Raw genomic sequence first — 22,784 nt, forward strand, 5'->3', positions numbered from 1 at the left:
ATTGCACCTCATATTAGGCTCACATGGTGCGCATCCTTGCATAAAATTTGATTTAACCAAATTATCACAAACTCACAGCAAACTGGAGATACAGCTGAAATATCAGCAGATTTCTGGGAGTGAAGGAGGCTGAGGAAACGAGCATCTTGTGACTCAGCTGGGGCCCCGATGTCATTTTTGCCCCGGACCCCCCTTAAGGGTTAATCTAGCTCTGTTGAGAAAACATTCTGGAAACCCATTAAGCTCTTCAAATAACACTAAATTACCCATGGCAACCAAAGCTCAGACAGCAGGATAGGCCTGTTGTGTTAGTTCATACTGAGTCATGTTGAGATGTGAGTGTGGAACATGCATGAATAAATAACACATACAATTCTGTCATTGTGTTTATTAAACACGAGCTCACTTTTATCTCGTTTGCCTCTTTGCACCTCCGATACGCTTCCTCTGTTTTGCTGCTCTGTCTGTTGTTGTGTTTTGCTGCGTATTATTTATTGTTGTTCAGCGTTACTATCTCGTTTTGTCCTTCACTGTTGAATGTTTTTTTTCTTCTGCCTAAATCCTTCTGCACTCCCACTCCCGTTACAGAGGTGAACTCCCTTTTGGTGCAAGAATTTACAGATCTGCTCTCTAATCACCTGACTTTCCAAAGTGAAGGACAACTGAGGCTGTGAAGCTGGAAAGCTGTGTGTGAATTAACTCTTCTCTGGTGGAGCTGCAGCGTTTTCATAGCACTCTCCTTCATCGTAGCCCAGCAGCGTGTCGGAGGGAATACATCTTTCACGGACTGATAGATTTCTGTTGACGATATAACAAACTCACATCTACTCATCCGCACACGAAGGCCGACACAATGCAAATTGATTGGAACTGCGAATTTATCTCCTCTATCCCATTACCTCTGAGATGTCTTCTAAACACTCCGTAGTGCTGTCATAATATTGGTGTTACATCTGTCATAACATGCAGCGGCGTATTGTGCCTACGGTGGTTTTCAAAAAGCGCAGATTAACCTGGCAATCATTCCTTCAACATTTATACATCTGAACAAACAATTGGCCCTGTTGCTCGCTAAGGCCGGCTTCAAGCGTCGCGTTGGGTTGTTTATTTAAAAAGGGTTAGAACACTGTTACATCATAAGGAGTAACGTTAATTTATGCATTTTCTTGATTGTTTTTGATCATCAGATCTACCATTTAAGCAATATGGGAAGATTATAATATATAGATTACATATATTTTACATTTACTGCACAGAACTGTTTTAAAATTTAAATTAGCAGCTTGGACACGGATGAGTTTTTGTTCTAATTCGAATTAGAAATTAATTAAATCTGAAAAGAACAGCGTTGCTGAATGCAGGGCTTTTTAAAAAATAATAATTAGGTAGCAGCAGACCAAGGATGTACCCTTGAGGAGCATTTGGAGAACATTTGGTTCCTCTCTGACCTGATGTCTGCGACAATCTCAGCTACACCACCGCTGCTGCTGCTGCTGCTGCACCGCCTGTCGCAGGACGCACCGACGGACCGAGATGGCCTTCGCTGAGGAATGCTCGGCCTTATCTCGGGAGCAACATCTTGGGAATATATTTGTGCTTTTAAAAATAGTTCTTCTATACATAACAATAATACGGAGCAAGGGCACATAGTTATAGCTTGATGCACCAGTTGCAAGACGTGAGCACGACAGCTCGGACCGGAGCGAAGCAGGATGTGTTGTTTATTCATAAAAATGTTAGAAGAGAGATTAAGTGGCCGCAATTACAGAATTCTTTGAGGCAGTTTATGTTAATGATAGTTAAAATGACAGGAAACGGGGGACAGGAGGTAGTGATGATTTTGACCCTATAATGGTGAGTTATAGCTGCAGGATGCAAAAGCTTTTTCAGAATCACCAGTCAAATCTGAAAAAACAAAGAAAAACGCTTTCCCCCAAAAAAAGGTTGAAACAGCATCTTTCCTCACAGGTTATACGTCTACTAGACATGCTGAAAGCTCCATAACATGGTGTTTTTGTTGATGCAACAACACTACTGGCTGGATGTTTCCTGGTTTGGCTGTTACAAAGCAGACAGTCGGCTTTATTCCCACATTGATTTCTATTCAGGATTCTTTACGAGTCACTCTATTAAAACGTCTCTAATTAAGCTACTTACCCAGCTTTAACGGCAGGCAGACAAAGTGACTAGCTGCATTTACCAGCGATTTGGTTGTTAATGTGTTCACCATATTGTTTTCGTGAGCAAATAAAATGTCAGTTTTGTATTTCTACATGCTTCTGTTCCACAAAGAAAGCAGTTAAGTAAGTTTAGACCACCTTAACGGTACATTATGTAGCATTTCTATATTAAAACGCCTTAAACCAACTAGACTCATTTTGTTGACTTGTGTACTTCTATCATCCCAAATGTTTCCAGCAATGTTCAAACTCAAGGAAATCTGTATTTTAATTCAGTGTACAGCCCTGGGCTGTATATAAAAGATGGATGTGTCCTCTGTGTCAGTGTCTTACACCTGCATTCTTTCTACCAGCCAGCAGGGGGCGACTCCTCAGGTTGCAAAAGAAGTTTGATAGTATAGAAGTCTATGAGAAAATGCAACAAATCCTCACTTGATTCATCACCTCAGTAAATATTTTCCTAATAGGTTTATGATCTCAGTCACTAGTTCCAAGTCTCTGTAAATACAGCATTATGTTCATTTAGTACAATTGATCCTGTTTGGGGGCTGCAAAGTGGATCAGTGGTTAGCACTGTTGCCTCACAGCGAGAAGGTCGCCGGTTCGCGTCCCAGTGAGGACTCCCGGGATCTTCCTGCGTGGAGTCTCCATGTTCTCCCCGTGCAGCGTGGGTTCTCTCCGGGTTCTCCGGCTTCCTCCCACAGTCCAGAAACATGTTGAGGTTAATTGGTGATTGTAAATTGTCCGTAGGTGTGAATGTGAGTGTGCTTGGTTGTCTGTCTCTAAGTGTAGCCCTGTGATAGACTGGTTACCTGTCCAGGTGACCCTGCCTTCACCCTGAGTCAGCTGGGATAGACTCCAGCCCCCCATGACCCTAGTGAGGATTAAGGTGTAGAGATGATGGATGGATGGATGGATGATCCCGTTTAGAGAAAAACTGATGATAAAGTGGGATATGTTTTACTGTGAGACTACCTTGTGATTGATAGGTCGCTACCATGTCACTGTGCCCGGTGTCCTGTTTCTAAAGTCCAATCTGCTCCTGGATGTCAAAATATCAAGATGGTAACAGTCAAAACGTGAGGCTTAAACTCCACAAACCAGCGAGTGTCGTCACAGTTACTACGTCTATCGTTCTATACAGTCGTCCTCTAATGAATTCATCCCCTTCTATTAAAGAAAAGGCAAAATTCACAACAGTCACTCAAATAAATAGAAACTGAAAAAAGTAATAATAAATAAAAACGTGTTAAATTATAATTTAGTGAAATAAGACATTGCTTTTAAATTGTGTTTGAAAAGAATAATTAGAAAAATAAATTTTAAAAAACTGTCCCGGACAAATTAGAGCACTTTGCTGATGAGCAGTGAAATCCAAACACCTGTCAACAGGTGCAGACGTCTGACGGAGAGTTACAGGAAACACCTGATGGCAGTGATTGGCTCAAAGGGTTGTTCCGCTGAATATTAGTTTACGGGTCCCATCATGCTTGTTTTTTGTTTTTTTAGTTTTTAAAAAAATATATATTTCTGTTGAACCACAATTTAAAAGCAATTTTCATAAAATCTTTATTTATTATTACTTTTGTCAACTTCAACTTCTTTCAGTGACTGAAGCTGTTTTTTTCCTTCTTTAATGGGAGGCTATGAACACATCTGAGGACGACTGTATGATCTGTGGGAAGGAGGTAGAAGAAGTAGGAGAGCTAACTAGCTAACCACTAACCTGTTTTCATTATTCCATTATTTGTATTGATCGCTGTGCTGGATCACGATTGTTTTAGTGGTGCTGTTTAAACGTCAGATAAGAGCACTGGGCTGCCACACATTTGAATTTACCTCATAGCTTTACGCATAGGTGTCTGGGTAATGCTCATACTGGTCAGAGTAAGGCTGCATTACAAAAACTCAAAGCGTGCTCTTATGAAATAAACTTTTTTGTTTTTTTAACTTCTAAGGTACTGTGTGTCTGAGCTCCTTCCCTGTAACTGGATCGTGTAGGTGCTACCTACACATGCTCGTTATAAATGTCTGTGACATTCTGTGTCTTTAATGAACCTCAATGGCCTGAGGCAGCTGCACAGGCAGACTGATGTATACGCTGCACAGAAAGGTTTAAAGTGAGCTACGTTTTCAAAGTTTGATGAATAGGACTCCAGACAGACGTTCCGTGTCACTGAGGCTTTTGTACACCCAAACAGAAACTCCTGTTCCTCTGAAACCCATTCTGCCTACACAGAACCCCCTGATAAGGTGTGGTTGTGAATGGACACCTCCTCATCTGTAATTGCTAATTGACAGTAAATGTTTGAATGTATTTCTATTTTACAGGAATGAATTTTAAAAAAGAAAAGGAAAAAAAAAAAAAAACACACGGCCAACAGTAAGATTTGAAATATGTGGTTGCACCGATATTTTCTCGAAGCTGTAACGCTCTGCTTTCTTCTCTCTTTCCTTTCTTATTTGCATGATACCCTGAACTGGAATACAGGAAGAGGGGTGTATCAAGGGGAAGAAAAGAAAAGAGAGACTGACGAAGAGTGAAAGAAAGGAAGGGTAAAGGAGAGGTTAGCTGGGAGGCAGACATAGGAAGGAGGAAGTTCATCCACCTGTGTCTGATTTACAGCAGTCGGATATAATCTCCCTGACCAGAGAGAGATACAACTCTTTTTTTCAGATCGATATGCTCCAACAGGACTACATAGGATGAGGCCTGTTCTTGATATCCGACTACAGATATGAAACAAAGGAGGTAAGAGCACTGCAGTGCAGGAAACGTATGGCTGTGATGTTGGGAGATCAAAGACGTCCCAATCTTAATGTTTGAAATTAGTTTTGTTTGTTTAAAAGATGATCTGTATTGCCAGATAATGGAGGTGAGGAAGAATTAGCAGTTATCAGCCTCAGGCCTGCCATTTATAACAGCAAAATAAAAGCTAACCTTCAGTAAAGTCAGATTTCTGCTGCAGAGAGGTCAGAGGTCAGATTCAGTCAATGGTGGAATGTAACTGAGTAGATTTACTCAAGTAACTGCAACTGAGTACAAGTTTGAGGCACTTGTACCACTTCAAGTATTTAAGTTTCTGCTTTTATCTGATTAAGTTAGTTTACAAATTAAAATGTTTTGGACACAATACTTGTAAAGAACTTGTAAAATCCTATTTTCTTCTAAATTAAAGTATCAAACTAAAATAGATGTGAAACTTTGAGTCAGTTAATCAATTAGCAGATTGATAGAAAACTGGCAAATATTTTGTTACTAGTTCAGAGCACTTGTGTCAGTATGTCTAACTATTTTTGATATTTTTTACAAATAGAACAATCAATCAATGGATTAATTAATCAGTAAATCAACAAATATCAGATTTATTTTCTATCTTTAAAATGTAATTAGGTGCAGTTACAAAGAAAACAGTTTAAAATGAGTTCACTTCAACCAACAACAATCCTGCTTTACATCCATACCTGAGTAACTGATTTTGCATTTAGTACTTTTATTATAATTAAATATATATGGATTTATCTCTACAGTAGATTCAGTGGCTGCATGAGGTTATAATTTATCTTCATATTTTTTGTGGTAAGAAAGGCCCAGTTCTAATGAGAAAAGAAGACAAGAAACATCCCTGTTAGTCATTCCTGTGTCTATTAGAGTTACAGCATTTTTTTCTTTTCTTTCATTCTTTCATGTTTTTATCAGGAGACACATTTTCTAAATATTCATGGGGACGTTTCCCCTGCAGCCTCCTAACACCGTGAATATTATCCTTTCTTTATTCATTTACATTTTAGCATCACAAAACTTTACTGTTGTTCATCTTTTGTGGGTGACTCACCTGTTTTTAATAAATTCTACCAATAGTTCTTTCCTCTTGTATCTGTGAAGGCCTTCTTGCTGAAGCAGCCGCACTCCTCCTCCAGCATCCATCTCTACGCACGGAAGAGCTAATCAGCAATTAGTGATTAGCCATGCCGTGCCACCGTCGTAACCCCACCACAGTGACATTTCCTGGCGGCCGAGGCTCTGCTGACTGACACCCTCCGGTTCTTTCGCTGCTACGGATCCTTCTGAAGGAATCTGATGAAGCAAACATGGCGGCTCCTTACGTCGGCCGCACACTCGCGGCCTCCTCTTCCCTCGCTCTTTTCTCTAATCATGGGCGAAACAGAGCTCGGCCCTCAGAACAAAGGGCGGTGTTTGTTTTTGTGCGGGTCTTTTATTTCAGGCGTGTTCCTCGGTGTGCGTGCGCTGCCTTTGATGTGAAACACACCAACGTTCGCCTACCGAACGATCTGAGCCCTCCGCAAGAGCACGCAGAGAGGAGGAAGACGGCAGGAACACAAAGGAGAGAAGTGTTTTCCTTCCTCCTCAATCATTATTCGACTTTTAACAATTGAGTGTTTTAGCCAGGAGCCTTTCATTCAGCCCCGTCTGAGCTCCGTGTAATCAGCTGACGATAAACTTTTCGGCTTCAGATGATGTGGGCCACGTCTAAGTTTAGCTCAAACGAGTTAGACTCGTAATGATAATCTGTTTTCCTTCTCAGGAACTGATCACAAAGAAACAGCACTCTGTGAAGCTTTTCTGAACTTGTTTGACCCCGAGTTCATGCAGAGCCCTTCATTGTGCTCTGTTTTATTTGTCTAGACAGACTCTGAATCATAGAAAAGCACATGATTATTGTCAGAACGTACAAGCCCGGCCACGGCGAGGGAAGCTACCCAACAGTTGTGTGATAGGAAGTCCCCTCTGAGACACAGCTGATGAAGACACAGAATCCGATAAGGTGGTGTTACCTGATGAGCCCCCCCCCAAACGGACACACACATGCACACACTTCTCCATCGTCTGCTGGATATTACGCTTGAGCTCACGTGGAGAATGCCGGCATTTTGTGTGTGTGTGTGTGTGTGCGCCAGCAAAAGCAGAGAAGGTGTGAAAAGTCTGACTTCTAATTCACCTCCCTGTGCATAGGGGTTAATTCTTCCTTTCCATCCGGCTTACTTGAGATTTAAGAGAAGGGAGGGTGAAGTGGCAACAGATGCATAAATGTGCCTCAGAGGAAGGACCTCTCAGCGAAGACCCAGCTGTCATCCACCTGCAACCTCCTGTCTGGTCACTTTTCTTTTTTTCTTTTTTTGGATCATTTTGACTCCGAATCCAGCATCCTCATCTGAACTCGAAATGAGCACACTCTTCTAATGTCATGCTCGTTTCTCCTCTCGGTTTGTGGAGCTCCCTGTGCTTCTGCAGCCTCTCTGAACAGGCAGGAGCTGTTTGGAATCACACATCTACAAAACAAACAAAACAGCCTCTTATCAGGCGGGGATCAGTCTAAAGCTGTCTGTGAGGCTTTCTAGTCTCTGCAGCGGTCCACAAGGGGGCAACGTTCGTAGGCCAGACATGTGACCTGACCTGCTTCACAAACCTGTTGTACTGTATGCACATATTCTGAGCAGGTTTGAAGCTTACCAGTTGAAAAATAACACATTCAGAAAGTGACAAACACTTGATTATTGAGTAATATTATTGTGGTGCCACAATGCACATGGGGATGGGAGGAGCTGCTCACAGCAGCACAAAAAAATGCAATGGAGTAAGCATGTTGGTGAGAGAGCTCCACACAGATTTAGGAAAACGAAAAATAAAATGCTAATAAATCTCTGGGAAAACACCACACTGTGTAACTAGCAGTAGCACTAGAGAGTCCGTAGGTGCATGTGTTGAGTCACTGGTGCAAAACAGATTTTTTTTGTGGGTGTGTATGAACAACAAAAGCAAGTGTGATGTGACTGCAATATCTGAAAAATTACGTGTGTCCAAAACATCTGCTTTTCATACCCCATGCAGGAACACTTAATCCACTTCAAAATTCAAAATCTCCAAATCTGGAGATACTTTTTTCCCCCTTTTTTAAACTTGTGTACAAATCTACAAGTGGGACAAGTAGATATTGATCACTGACATCTTTAGCTAAATTGATTGATTTATTTTTCCTTCGTACAAGCTCTGCATCTCGATACCTGCTTAGTTTAATGTAGGGTTGTTTTTTTTCCAGTGCTATAGATAAATTACCACGAGACTGATGTTGACTGGTCCCAGACAAAACCAGAATCAGTATTATAACGCACAGCTACTACAGCACATGTGGCAGAGTGCAAACGATGGTGTGGAGTTAAGCGGTGTCTTCGCTCATGAGTTGGTCACTAGTTTGCTAAATACATTTCTGGGAAGTTAATAATTTAAAAAACAAAAAAAAGAAAGAAAAAAAGACAACCACATACTGTCTAACTTTCATAAAAAGAAAAAACAAGTTCCTGTGCCCTTTGTCTTAAATCATTTAAAGTTGACATCTTCTTTTTTCACTATAAATCCAACATACTGTATGTCAGTATATGTACATATAAATATAAATATATCAGCTAATACCAGATTGTTTTGCTCCCCAAAACTCAGTATGTGTATCAGCAGCAAAAATCCAGCGTTCTAATCACCACTGATTTGAGACGATGCAGGAACAACCTGTTCTCTTCACCTCTACTTCCATGTCTGCCATAAAACTCCTGATAGCAGCTGTAGACTGTCACCGTCTTCTCCTCTTTCTGAAGGTGTAACATGTCGCCAAGCTGAATAAGCTGCACTCAGCGAGGGCAGCGTCACGTAGTTTCAAACTAAATCTTAAAATCAGGGTATCTTAAACTTGACAATCCACAATAAACGGGGATTAATCTCCTAAATGCATCAATTAAAATTCTAAATAGTGTCACAGATGACTTAGTTTCATGCCTGATACTGAATGACTCTCTCTACATTTACCTGTAAATGTAAATCTTAACTGAACACACCTGATCAGATCTTCACGTTACTTAAAATGTCTGTGCTCTACCTCCGGCCCGACCTCACATCTCTCTGGTAGCCAGGCCTGGTAATACCATACATGCCCCGCAAAGGCTCGTAATTGCCAAGTGCTATTAGATGGCCAAACGGGATTATTTCTTCAAAAGAAACATTAGCTGCCTTGAGGAAGGAGTGTGAGGGATTGGGGTTTGCTGTCCCCTCAGCCCCCCCCTGCCAACCCCCTAATCTGGCAGGAGACCCCCACAGTCACACTCCTCCACCTGGCTCCCATTACCCCTCCACAAATCCCTAATCCCTCCGTTTGTTTTCCCGGATAGAGGCCGAGAAGAATGGAGGCGAGCGCGGGCGGAGGAGGAAAGGGAAGGCAGGCTTTGGGTGATGGCGGTAGTCGTGATTTGACAGCTTTTCACCAGAGCTTATTTAGAGTTGCTAAATCTTTGTGGTAATAAAATGTAAATTTTGCTCCCATTTAAATTTAGTGGTAGGAAGCACGCAGCTCGTGTGTTTTCTCTCCTCGTGTGTGTGTGTCGGTGTGTGTGTGTGTGCGGCTGGCCTCAGCGGTCTCCTTTCTTTAATAAAAGTATTGTTTGTGTTTCTCCTGATTGGGAACACATTGGGCCTGGGTCGGGCCCTGACGGGGCTGGGGTCCGGGGTCTGGGGGCAGACCGGGGGTCCTGTTCTCCGGGGGTCTCTCCTCTGGTCCTTCCTCTTCTCTCCTCAGAAGTCCCGTCTGCTCGGGGGGCCACGAGGGGCGGCGGGGTCGCCCCTGAGAAGTGTCCCGCCGCGGGATGACCCCTTGCTGCCTCTATCGGGGGGTAACCTTAGTCCCCTCCTCACGCACCCCCTCCCCTCCCCGCAGGGATGTAACACACACACACACACACACACACACACACAGACACAAGCCAGTCACCAAACAGCCACACAGGGTGATGAAATACACGTGCGCACACAAAACTCTCATACCCAGCCATTGTTCTCTTCGTACCAGACTGTGAAACACACACATTCACACCCTTGTGCTCGGCCGATGCTTGTCTAGAAATCAAACACGTTACCAAAGAGACCATCATGCAGGTCGAGCCCAGCTCTGCCTGTGTGGCTTCAGCTTTGTTGTCTTGACGACGCCCCGTGTTTGAGATCTCCACGTCTGATAGTGTTAACATGATCAAATTCAAGCTGTTACATCCGCGAAGCCGACGGAGAGACGTGGGCAAAGACGGGTCAAGAAGGAGCCCCAAGAGTGGCACAAAATTAAAGGCCGCGATGGCAAATAGGAAGTCTGAGGATGAGAGAATGATCAGAGACGAAGAAAAACAGCCCACCACACCTCCACGCAGCGTGAGCAGCGAACACATGGACTCTATATTAGCTCATGGAGTTAACAGGCAGCAGCGGCGCTCTGACATGAGCTCATGTGTTTGGACAGATCTGCTGAAGGTTTAAGACCAGTACCGAAGCCTTATCTGATCCAGAGATAAAGTCTCACACTAAGAATGAGAGGAAAACACATGTACGGAGGCAGCCAGCGTGAGCGAATGGCCAGAGGAGAGCAGAGCAGAGAAAGAAATGCGGCTCGTGTCTGGAGGAGAGAGGAAGAGAAAGAGTCGGCCCGGCTCTGGATGGAGACTCAAAGAGCATAAGTGGGTCCTGGGAGACCTCTGGCCAAAGAGTCGGTGCTGGGTGTGTATGGGTGATGATGTCAGTGTGAATTACAAAAGTGTGGACAGACATGAGAACAAAAGTCACTACGGGCCTCGCTGAGTGTGTGCGTGTGTGTGTGTGTGTGTGTTATTTTAAGACGGTGAATTTTATGAATGATTGTGACATCTGTATGAACACTGCATGTTCGCTGTTAGATCTGCGCCTGTATGCAAATGTTGTTTTATTCCACCGTCGTCCCTGAACACGACCTTAACCGTGTTCTAACCTCATATTTAGAGATGAAATGTCATTGGTGGAATGATGTTTTTTAGGGTAAAAGTTTGTGCATTTTGTCTTTTTAGTGGCGACATGTCAAATTACACTTCAACTGCTTTCATCCCTGATTCTTCAGCCGACGCTTCTCCACCGACGTCACCTTCACTCAGTGCGTTCTCAGTAAAGCAGCTCCAGTCGCCGCTCACACTGGACCCCGAAGCTTCAGCGCTGTCTCGTATTTTAACTGCAACTTCAGCTCCTTTCGATAATCGTGGCCCGACTGCCACCGTGACTATTTTTAGCGTTTCAACTTGTTCACATTTTCCTTCAGCCCCACTCGGCGCTCACACTGAACCCTCTGTTTGCCTTTCAGCTTCAATTTTAACTTCTTTCGCCACTTATATTCCAAAATCTCAACCTTCTCTAGTCCTGTTTTTCTTGGGGAAGTTTCCACAAGTTTTGCAAAGTAGTGTCCAAACTGCGGAGGGAGTTTTCACTTTTTCATGGTCCAAAACAACCGATAGAGCATTTATAAAGCACCTGATTTAGATTTTATTCATCAGTATTCCTATTAATGATCATTTAAGAAGCTATTATTGCCTGTTTTTAGCACCATGACGTGTTAGTTTTGTTCTTTTGTTTTGTTTCACGGCAGCAGGCATCAAGAATGTCTCTTCGCTGAGCTGAAGCGTGTTTTCGATACTGCGCCGCCATGCTTTGATGGTGAACTGCATACATGCTGGTATCTTTGTATTGAATCAGTAATGAGCCATTCAAATATAGCCTGCTTTTATACATGAGCCTCGATGATGGAGACACAGGGAATTAAAAATGCGTGGCAAAGACATTGTTTGGAAGATGCCCAAAAAGATTTACAGATATTGTTTTTTCCGGGAGCTCATGTCCTGTCGAGAGGCTCCCTCTGGCTCTCGTGTGGTCGACGCTGATATCACACAAGAAAAGGCAGCTTGACTCGATCACACTCAGTCACTTTTGAGAAATTCATTAGATTTTTCCCGTTTGTTTTGCCAGATTGTTTTCACATCCAGTGACAGTTTCGTCACATTAAAAAACACACATTGAAACGTGATTCTTATGTCTGTTGGCCCTGATAGTGAATCTAGATTCCACATTCGGTTGATGTTGAGGTTGTTTGTTCAAGTAGCATGTTTTTAATTTTAAAACCCTAATTCCAGTGGCACATCTACCGTCCAACTTCAGCGCCTCACCTCGATTGCATTTGACTTTGTGCACATCTGTACGTCCGTCCATTACTGTTCCGCCGCGGACGGCGCACATCGGCACCAGATCCTAATGGACAGAGCTTGCCAAGGCTTTGGTGCCCAGCATGATGTTGCTTCCTGCAGGATGAGGGAGAGCAGAGGAAAAGCAAAACAGGACATCTTCAGATCTGTCAGGGGAGCAGCCCCTCTCCTCCTCTCTGGCCTCGGGGGAAACGCACCAAAGGAAGCGCTCTGTCCCTCCTTTTATCCCCCCTGCTCTGCCCTCGCCCTGCTCTGCTCTCTCTGGGACACGCTCTCCTGCTCCAACACTCCTCTTTTCCTCCACCACTCTGACTCTGACTGTGATGGATGTCACCTTGCATGATCGGATATTCTGACGGCCACCTGTTTACCACCAACCCAATGCAGTGGTGCTCTCTGCTAGAAGGCTTTAGGAACACAGATGTTAATGAATAAGTTTTACACGATAATGAACAGCGAACTGCTGATTTAAGGCATCGTTGTAGCAAAATATAAAAAGAAATTTGCAGTTCAACTCATTTTGAAGCACATAAAAGTGTTTTTATGATCATTTTGATTTATCGCGTTAGAAAAGTTTAATAAAAACAGCAAAAAAAGAAGGTTTTAAAATTCCAAAGTGGTTCCAAGTGTTTGCAACTTTACGTTGTTTTCGACGCGGTTAATGCGCTTCATGTGAGAGGAAAACACCTTTTATGAATACGTCCTGCTGTAGCAAATATTTAACTCACACGACAGAGTCGCTGTTTGCGCTTCAGAAGACTTTCAGATGGCCAGAAACACGTCCAGCATCAGCTGACGTGAAATAATATTTTCAACTTTCCCAGTTGAACAAAATTACAGACGACATCCTTAAATTTTTCTGTCGTAGACGGCCGAGGCAGCTCGTCCTGTTTGTTCCTTCGTCTCCTCAGGGTTCTTCTCATTTGTTTATTACAGGCGTGCAGAGCTTAGCCCATATCTTCTGAGGACACTAAAGCCTCTCCAAAGTACTTAATGGGAACAAACCAAGTTATCTTTGCTCATTTCATTTCAAAAGTTTACTACAAATTTGCTTGAAAATGACACGGCTAATGAACTTTTTACAATATTTAATTACAATTTATAGTAAAAGTTCTACAAGTAGTCACTTTCCTAGATCATTTATGCTCTTTATTTCATATTGTACTTAATTTTTAGCTAATATAAAAGTTTTTTTCTGTTGTTTACCTCTTGTTTCAAAGAAGACTTTCTAACACCAGAACGTTCTGCCAGCTACATGGGTATAGATATCTATGAACATTTTGTCTTTTCCGTCAACATGCTTCTGTAACATTTGTTTTACATCAGGTCATTGTTATTAGTCCGGCCAAAGCTCAGAGGGATTCTCCTGTGTTCCACTTCAGTAACCTTAAACCCTCACCTCGTCCTCTGCCCACTCTTTAGCCACCGTCAAGGTCGCCACAGCCACAGTGTCTGTGCGTGTGAGCGTCTGTGTACATGTTTGGTAAATGTGAGTGATTTAGTCTCTCCATGCGTGTGTGTTCCACCGCCTGGTTTTCCTGTTTGTTATTGTGGTCAGAACAGAGGCAGGAGAGCTGGAATTGGAGAGGTTTGTGTGGTGTGCTGCATGTAAGCGGATCCTGCGGAGAATGACACTCCGTTGGCCGAGTGCAGTGTGTTTTACTGCGTGTGGTTTGGAGATTTCATCTTCAAGCTCTGTATACTGGTTCTGTTTGAAATCAGCAGCGGTGGCCTCGGAGATCATCTCTCAGCGACTGCAGTGTGATGCAGAAAGAAAACGATGGTCGAATCTGAAATTGTATGTTTTCGTGCGTGATTTCTTTGCTCCCGCATCACCAAATCATTAAGGGATTTTCTAAACATTTTCAAATGCGAAAATATTTTTTACGTTGTGTCAGTGTGTAAGCGATACCACACGCTTCAGTCCACATCCTGCCGCTCGTGTTTGCTTTGCTCGTCTAAGTTTGACCAACGTGTGGACGTGTTGCAGCACATATTAAACTCGCCGTGTCACGCAGCAGCGTCTGTTCCAACAATCAGTCAGATTGTCATTAGCAAAGTAGCATAGCATGGACCCCGAGCTATATCTTAATGAATAATCAACAGATGGAGAGATAAAGAAGCAACAGAAAAAGCCATACAAAACACTGATGAGAGAGAAAACTGGCAGAATGGACAGCTGGTGTTCAGCAGAGACAGCCTGGCTTCCCGTTGCTCTGTTTCCATGTGAAGATAAGATAACATCTCTTACCTTGTTCACTGCGGCCCACATAGATTCTGCTCTATTGTACAAAGGTAGGCTGCCATGTCGAGGAAAGGAGGAATAACCTGGCCTGGTTGCCCTAACAACACTGGATGAATGAGAAGAGAAACAGAAGTATGTATATCTTACAGTTGAAGAAATGGCCTGATCTGGTCTTTTAAGAACATTATGAACTTCGTTTTTAACTATTTATGGCAGAAATGTTGGATTTTTGGTGTTAAACGGGAGGTTGTGGTTGAATAAGCTGTGCCATGAAACAAGGCATAAGTGGAACAGGGTATAAAAGTGGTTATTATAATAGACATGTCATTGCAAAAGAGCCGTATTGACAGCTAACACATCTACCATGTCCGATATCATTCCACACCAAGCTGAGACGTAGACCACCAAGGCAGAGCAACACCCCTAGCACGGTATATGTGGTACATCTCTGCTGTTCTGCACCATTAACACGCTCATCTCACACGCAGCTCGACTGTAAAGGTCATCCTGACTTCTGATTCCTCGCCATCTTTCAGCTGCACAATCCCCCGTCTATGTAAAGAAAGAAGAAGATTCACGCTAACATGTCCATGCAGCGATTCGTGCACGTGGATGAGAAAATGAGTGCATGTGAGCGGCGAACGAGCCAGTGTTTGAACGTTCTCCTCCCGCTCCTTGTCAGTCCCGGGCTTTGATCTGTCTTCAGGGTGTCAGCTGGCAGTCGTGTTTGTTTGCCCAGTGAGGTAGGCTACCTGTGTAATTACCTCTAACGAAGTGACTTGTTTTGATTCGGCCTGAAATCCAATCCCCTGCCGGGATGAAGATGTGGAAATGGGTTTGAGGTTACTTGGGGATTTTGAAGCGGGAGTTTGGCCGTGGCTGTGACGAGTTGAGCCGTTTCGGGGGTGAAAAGGTTCGGCCGGTGGGTTTTAGGGGAAGTTTATGTTGTGAGGAGGGACAGTTTTTGGCTTTGAGTTTGGATTGTTACTGTTCTCGGAGTCGCATCCACCCAGATTTTGCATCGCAGTCCAGCTTTCTTTATTTTACATCTGTGTGTTTACCTCCTAACGTGGAGGACATGCACAAACCCGAGGATCTAAACATACCTACGTGTTGACTCAAAAAGTTCTCCCGGAGCTCAGAAACACATACAGCACATACACACTTCTGCTCCTGCGAATCATTTAGGCGCTGGCAGCAGTTCAAGAAAACCTCAAAGAGAATCTTGTTGGCAGGAGGCTGCAGCACTTCACCTCCCAGTGAAGGTTAGCGAGAACACAATGAGGCTCTCCTCTGTCCTCTGCTTTCACCTCGTCTCCCTCCAGACTTCAACTGACTCGCAGGAATCATTCCTCTCATCTGTTAATGATCGTACTCCTTTCTAGTTTTTGAGGTCATTGCGGATGCAGAAAGATGATCGCTCATAATCTTTACATACTTTATATTTAAATCATTGCTTTCTGTATTAACCTCTTCAAGGCCCCGATGAACCCTCCACCAAGCATCCTGCCACCAAGTCCCCATTAATCAGACCTCCTGTGCTGATATAAGACACAATATGCTTATATTTACAGTGATTTGATCAAACACAGCTTTCTATTCCTGGCAGATTTGCCCACATTCGCCACTATATTCTAATTTAAATGACAAAATACTAAGAAATGGTCAATCTGAATCCATTTTTGAATCTAAACTGAGTGATTAAATCTTGTCAGCGAAGTGAAACATGCAGGTATCTCAAGAATTTTCTTGTGTTTTACTCCAAGAAAACATCTGTGATATTGTCCATTTTTTAAAAGGCTCTCCATAAAAACCTGAATCAGGACTTCTTTGCTTTTTGATGGATGTCACAGGACTTAGTGTGAAAGGCCGTAGAGCTTCCCATAGGCTTCCTGCAACTGATAAGAAACGTAAACAGCGACCGAAAAAGAGTGGCGGCGGAGCTAATGAAGGGGAATGGAAGGAGAAAGGTGGGGATGTGGATGTTGTACTCTCACACAATGATCTGAACGTTTGAAGGCGACGGGATGGACTGTACAAAGTGAGGAAGTGTCCCTCACACACCACCGGCTGAGCGTCCCCCTTAATAAGACCTTTTTTTTTTCCCCCTCATGGGAACAAAAGCATATAGACACCTCAAAAGTGACACCATGTGTGCACATCCCCTCGACATCCCTCCCTTAACCTTAATCCATGCGGGCGGGGATGCAGAGGAGATCTGGTGGTCAGTGTTTATTTGCTCTGCCTCACTCTCTTCTTTCTGAGAGGAACCACAGCCATGTTGGAGACACTGCATGAGGGCTGAGGGTACATCCTTCTCCTTCCTCTTCACCTCCTCGCTCTCTCCCTCCACCAGACCTCCCCCCACCCACCCCAATCTCTTTCCTGCACCTCATAAGGATTCCATTGAAGAGCGGCAATGTGTTGTTGATGTTTAATCGTGGAGGCGAGCCAGATGCAAATGAACCAGAGAGCAAGCCAGTGAAATCAAACCAGGACAGACTGTGAGAGATGTGTCTCCTCGCGGCCCGTCCAGAGCAGATGCTCTAATGCTTACGGATCACAGGGATCTGATTTAAGATGAGACACTGCATCATATTATATTGCACTTACGTATGACACATTCACCCAGATACAGTTAACTGTGCTTCACCTTTTTCTCCCGGCACCATTATGTGATTACAAAACTTCCCAACAGGCTGCTGCTTAACTCTGCTGTTAATTTAAATCATTTATTGGCTTTTAAATTCACCTCATGATCCACAATCAGCTTTTGCTAATTCAGGATATTAAACGCTCCCACTTAGGAGATATAACTCCCGTTACAGAACAAGATAAGTGTTGTCAGTTGTTATGCAAATGCTAAAAACATGCAGCTCTGTCAGAGGGTGTGTGTGTAAATACACAACGGTGTGTCTTTGTGATATTAAGGTTCCCTCGTAAAAAAGTGCTAAATTTATTTGTGATGAACAGAAAAGTTGGGAATTTTAAATCACAATTATATCATAAATAATTAACTAAGTGTTGAATGAAAAACTCCTACAACTACTGCTCTGACTGCTGCAGCTGCGACTATTATTCATATTAGTAGTAGTGGGAGTAGAAATAGTAAGAGTAGAGGAGATGGTGGTAGCAATAGTAATCATTACAAAAATTGGTATTAGATGCATATGATGTAATGATCACAGTTATGATCTTGATTACATAGCTTAATTTTTTGCTCATTTATTACAATTACTAATAATGATAATAATAAAAAAATGTTGGTATTATCCACATTTATTTCTATTTATATAAAAATATGCAGATGTGATTTAGATGTCATAACCTAATTATTATATAAAAAGCCATTAATGCCTTGGTTATCAGCTATAATAATAATAATAATAATAATAATAATAATAACAGGTCCAGGTTTCCTGAATGTGTGCCTGCAGCCCGTCCGGTCCGTCCGGCCGGCCGGTCGTGCTCCGGTCCCGGTGTGATCCGGTGCTTTGGTTCGCCGCATTCCACCCGCACGCGCATTCATAAACATCCTAGTCGGAGACGCGCGAGGGCAGGATGTGCGCGAGAGCAGGAATTCTTCTGGATTCTTTGGAGCTGCATGAAGATCCGCTGAAGTCCCGTTTAGTGGAGGCCTGCACAGCCCGTAACAGCAGCGGAGCTATCTGCGTGAAATAACTTATACATGTATGTGGGACGAATCATATTAAAATGCTTGGATGGTCTAATTTTATATATTTGAGTGCAGTGAGATGTTAACGAGAGAATCAGAAGCTACACAGACAATTATTGGATATTTATTATTTCCTGGATAATGTTAATTTCCCACCTCAAAGTCATGGAGGTGAACTCTCAGATATTATAGTCTGGCCTACATTTCACCTGAATTTAAATGAATGTTTCAGCAGTCGTGGAGTGTGTGTGTGTGCGTGTGTGTGTGTGTGCGTGTGTGTGTGTGTGTGTGTGTGTGTGTGTGTGTGTGTGTGTGGGCCGGCGGCTCGGATCTTTTTATTGGACCGTTTATCCAAGAGGTGTTTGGGATCAAGCGATAACTTGAGAAGACTTTCGGAGGATGTATATTTATCTAAGACCAAAACACGGACTCTTCTCTGTCTGTGATGCTCGCTGCCGTGCGCGCCGCCGTCCGGCACATGCACGCAGGCCAGAAAGCCTCCTTCCAGCCGCTCCAGCAGCGTGGACAGTTGGTTCACACCGGTGCGCACAGGTGATCTGCTATTAATGAATAAAATCTAAATATTAACCAACAGCTGGAAAAACGCGCTGAATTTGCTCACATTGAAGGAATAAGAAGTTTTTCTGTGGCTCTGAGCTCTTTTCCAGTTTTCCCAAATCACACAGAGGGAGTTGTTGGCTTACCGAGCAGCAGGCATTTCAGTCGCACCTTCTTCTTTTATTTATTTTTATTTTTATTTTTATATATTTCTGACAATTTAAGGCTTATTTATAATCTGCTTCTTTTCTGTAGTTTATCAAAGCTGCCCAAGAAAACAGCCTATACCATCACATTCCTCTGCGCCTCCCTGAATGAAGCCAGGTCCGGTTTCAGCTCCTTGTTGTGTTTACGGATTGTGACACGAGGCGCGTGCACGGGGCGGCTCGACCCCGCGAAGGTTGCAGGTAGAAAAATAAAGGCGACAAAAAAATAAAATAAAATAAAAAATAAAAATACAGACTTAAAAGCAACAACTTGAACCCGGAGGGACACAGTCAGATGTGAGTAAAAATAGAGAGAAAAATATTCACCGTCCAAGTAGCTGACCTATGAGGTGAGGCTCAAAATGACGTCATCCAGGTGATACGAGCATCAGGCTAATTAGCAAAGTTGTGAAGCGACAGCTAATATCAGAGGTGTTTTTCCAATTTATTTAAAATATTTAACGTGTTAGAAAGATAAACTAAAACATGGAAAACAAACGCACAGGGCTGTGTTTCAGTTGGCATGTTCACTCTGTGGTTGCATCGTAGGTTTTTAGCATTTTAGCCTAAAAGCAGGTCAGCCTGAGGGGGAGGCTTTGAAATGGCTCTTTGCAAAATAAAAAATAGTATAAGAAATGAGGCTTCAGAGAAAATAAAGAACTGCTGTATTGATTGCGGTGCATGTATTTAATTGAAGATTAAATGCACTTTATTTTTTTGAAAAAAAGAAAATCAAAATTTTGGATGTTTCTTTGAACGGTTTTTATTTAACCAAACACCCCACCGGTCTGGAAAAAACGACCAGTTGAACCTCTGGAAGGTCTTCCCTGAACTAGGAGCTGAGTGGTTCCTACTTGTGTTTTGTTTCGGTGCAGCACCAGGGAAGAGGAGAAGACCACAGACTTTCCCTGGAACGTTAAAAGAAGACTAAACAAGCCCCCAAATCAGAAGGTAAACCTAAACACGTAGCAGGCAAGGACGGATGAGTGTGCTGCAGTTTCTGCTTTATTTCCACAAACGTACAAACCACTCTGCGTGTTTTATGGACTCAGCACCAGGTCCAATGCATTTAATCCCCACTGCTGCTCCAGACTAGCAGGATTAATGAAACACATTACAAATATATAATCCTGTCTGTTATAAGCATCATTTCTGGAAGACACTGTTTGTATTATTATTATTATTTGTGCAGAGTAACTGCTATCACTTTCATGACGTGCAGATTGATTCGTGCATTTAGATGCTTTGATGGATGTTTTAATTAACACACTGAATGATGTCATGTTTCAAACAAGCCAGAAACCTAAAAAGCAAAGGCACAAGGGTGCTGTTGAGATTATCTAGAAATTCTCTCCGTCTTAAACACGTGAAACAGACACAAGGACAAGGAACAACATCGCGCCGTAACTGTGACTCTGCGCTAATTGCGCGCTGACTGACGCTTGGCTCTCGGCGCGGCTCAGCTGCTGCGGCCAGGCTGCGCGCTGGGTGCAGGGTGATGACACACATGGCAATGCTGCTCCACCTGCACAGGCTCCCAGAGCACAGCACGGAAATACACTTCCAGAGAAAGCCGAGGGGACCCTCATGGGTGGCCAGAGAAATGAATACCTCTCTCCGTGCACTTCCCTCTCCGATGTGAGCTAATTAACCAGCACAAAGCCAGTCAGAGTTTCTCTTAGAGTCTGGTGAGGATGTGAGAGTTCATTTTGCAGAGCTCAGTCAAATATTTTTGGCTAGAGTTCGATTTAATGAATTTTGTTGAAAATATTTGTGTGAAACTTTTTGTCTGAACTTGTTCACGTTTCATAATTGCATGAAACACATTTAAAGATACGAAAACGCAAAAATAAATTAAATTTTCCGAAATATTTTATTTTTAGGCTGCTGTGTTGTGCATGAAAATATCATTTCTTTCTTCCCTTTTTTCTGATAAACTTGCTTTCTCTCTAAGCAAAAAGAAAAAAGAAAAAAAGAAAGACAGCAAAATATGTCAATAGCCTTTAATGCAACTAAATTTAATGTCTAATATTATTCATTCTTTGTGCTTATTTGCGTCATTGCGCATTCGTGTCCAAAGTTTTCCAGCGCTGGAGTTTTGTTTTCTGCTACCTGGATGCAAACGGCTGTCTAATGTCTATATTGTCCTATTTTGATGAACACAAATTTCAACATGTTTAGTTCATTGACTGTACCACCAGAGGCGGAACTCAAATACGCACAAATCACACAGCACTACGTCGCTGCGCACAGAGCATTGGAGCAAAAGCAGCCTGTCAGTGGCCTTGAAAAAAACTAGAAGGGTTGGGCTTACCGACTCTCAAACCACAACTTGATCAGAAACCAGTTTCGAAAAATCCCAGTTGAAGAGAGAAGAAAGTCCGGTGCATGTCACCTACCGAGCCGCAAATTAAGACAGCTCTGTGCGCAGTTTGGAGAGCAGCTTTGAACGCGCGGCGAACCTGCGGTTCTGCAACAGGCGAGACACGAGCGGCCGAAAAGTTTTTGCTGTTCGGCGTTTGTTCTGGACTTGTTTTGTTTTGGTGTGCGCGATGATGGCCGCTTACCAAAGCCCGGAGGATGACGCAATGGCCTTAATGATCCATGACACCAACACGACGAAGGAGAAAGAGCGACCAAAAGAGGAGCCGGTCCAGGACAAAGTGTCGGAGAAGCCGGACCCGTCCCAGAAACCGCCGTACTCCTATGTGGCTCTCATTGCCATGGCGATCCGGGAGAGCTCCGAGAAGCGCCTCACTCTGTCCGGTATATACCAGTACATCATCAGCAAGTTTCCCTTCTATGAGAAAAACAAGAAAGGCTGGCAGAACAGCATCAGACACAACCTGAGCCTCAACGAGTGCTTCATCAAGGTTCCCCGGGAGGGCGGCGGGGAGAGGAAAGGGAATTACTGGACACTCGACCCGGCCTGTGAGGACATGTTTGAGAAGGGGAACTACAGGAGACGCCGCAGGATGAAGCGGCCTTTCAGACCTCCACCGACGCACTTCCAGCCGGGGAAGGCTTTGTTCGGAGGGGACGGCTACGGCTACCTCTCCCCGCCCAAGTACCTGCAGTCTAGCTTCATGAACAACTCGTGGTCGCTAGGCCAGCCGCCCACTCCCATGTCCTACACGTCCTGTCAGATGGCCAGCGGCAACGTGAGCCCGGTGAACGTGAAGGGACTGTCTGCGCCCTCGTCCTACAACCCCTACTCCCGCGTGCAGAGCATGGCGCTGCCCAGCATGGTGAACTCTTACAACGGCATGAGTCACCATCACCATCCAGCGCACCCGCACCATGCTCAGCAGCTGAGCCCGGCCACCGCGGCGCCGCCCCCGGTCTCCTCCAGTAACGGAGCGGGCCTCCAGTTCGCGTGCTCCCGCCAGCCCGCGGAGCTCTCCATGATGCACTGCTCTTACTGGGAACACGAGACCAAACACTCGGCGTTACACACGAGGATTGATATTTAAAGTTTACCAAGCGGTCTGTGTAAACAAACAACAAAACAAAACAAAAAACAAAATCAAAAAAAAAAAAAGAAGACTGAGAGTGAATTCCTGTGATTTCAAAACAGAACCAGCAGTATTTTGAAGAGACCATTCTGACGAGCTGTTTGGGTCCAGCTGACATTCATAAATACCGATGGAGAGATACTGGCGAGCTGGTGTTGAGAAGGTTTTACAAAATGGAAACGGGAGGTAAAGAAGTCGTCAGTACGCATCAGGTAGCACAACCTCTGGGAGCCATTTCGTGCGCCTGTATTACACTTGGACTGATGGCCAGAACTCGGTATTGTAGTCATAATTGTGAAATGGAAAAACGTCTCATTTTCAAGGGGATAGACATTGCTGACATTGCTCCAGCTGTACTTT

General features: G+C 43.6%; 1 protein-coding gene across 1 annotated transcript; it reads left to right on the forward strand.

The window, feature by feature from the left end:
• Nucleotides 1–21,461: 21,461 nt before the first annotated feature.
• Nucleotides 21,462–22,382, forward strand: foxl2a (forkhead box L2a). Its single transcript, XM_008303276.1, has one exon. It carries the CDS (start codon nt 21,462–21,464, stop codon nt 22,380–22,382), a length of 921 nt encoding a protein of 306 aa, XP_008301498.1.
• Nucleotides 22,383–22,784: the final 402 nt, after the last annotated feature.

The sequence above is a fragment of the Stegastes partitus genome, unplaced genomic scaffold (assembly GCF_000690725.1).
Source record: "Stegastes partitus isolate 25-593 unplaced genomic scaffold, Stegastes_partitus-1.0.2 Scaffold1969, whole genome shotgun sequence".
Classification (NCBI taxonomy): domain Eukaryota; kingdom Metazoa; phylum Chordata; class Actinopteri; family Pomacentridae; genus Stegastes; species Stegastes partitus.

Excerpts from the sequence above, each read along its gene's own strand:
- foxl2a (XM_008303276.1), top strand. The coding sequence starts at position 21,462 with ATGATGGCCGCTTACCAAAGCCCGGAGGATGACGCAATGGCCTTAATG.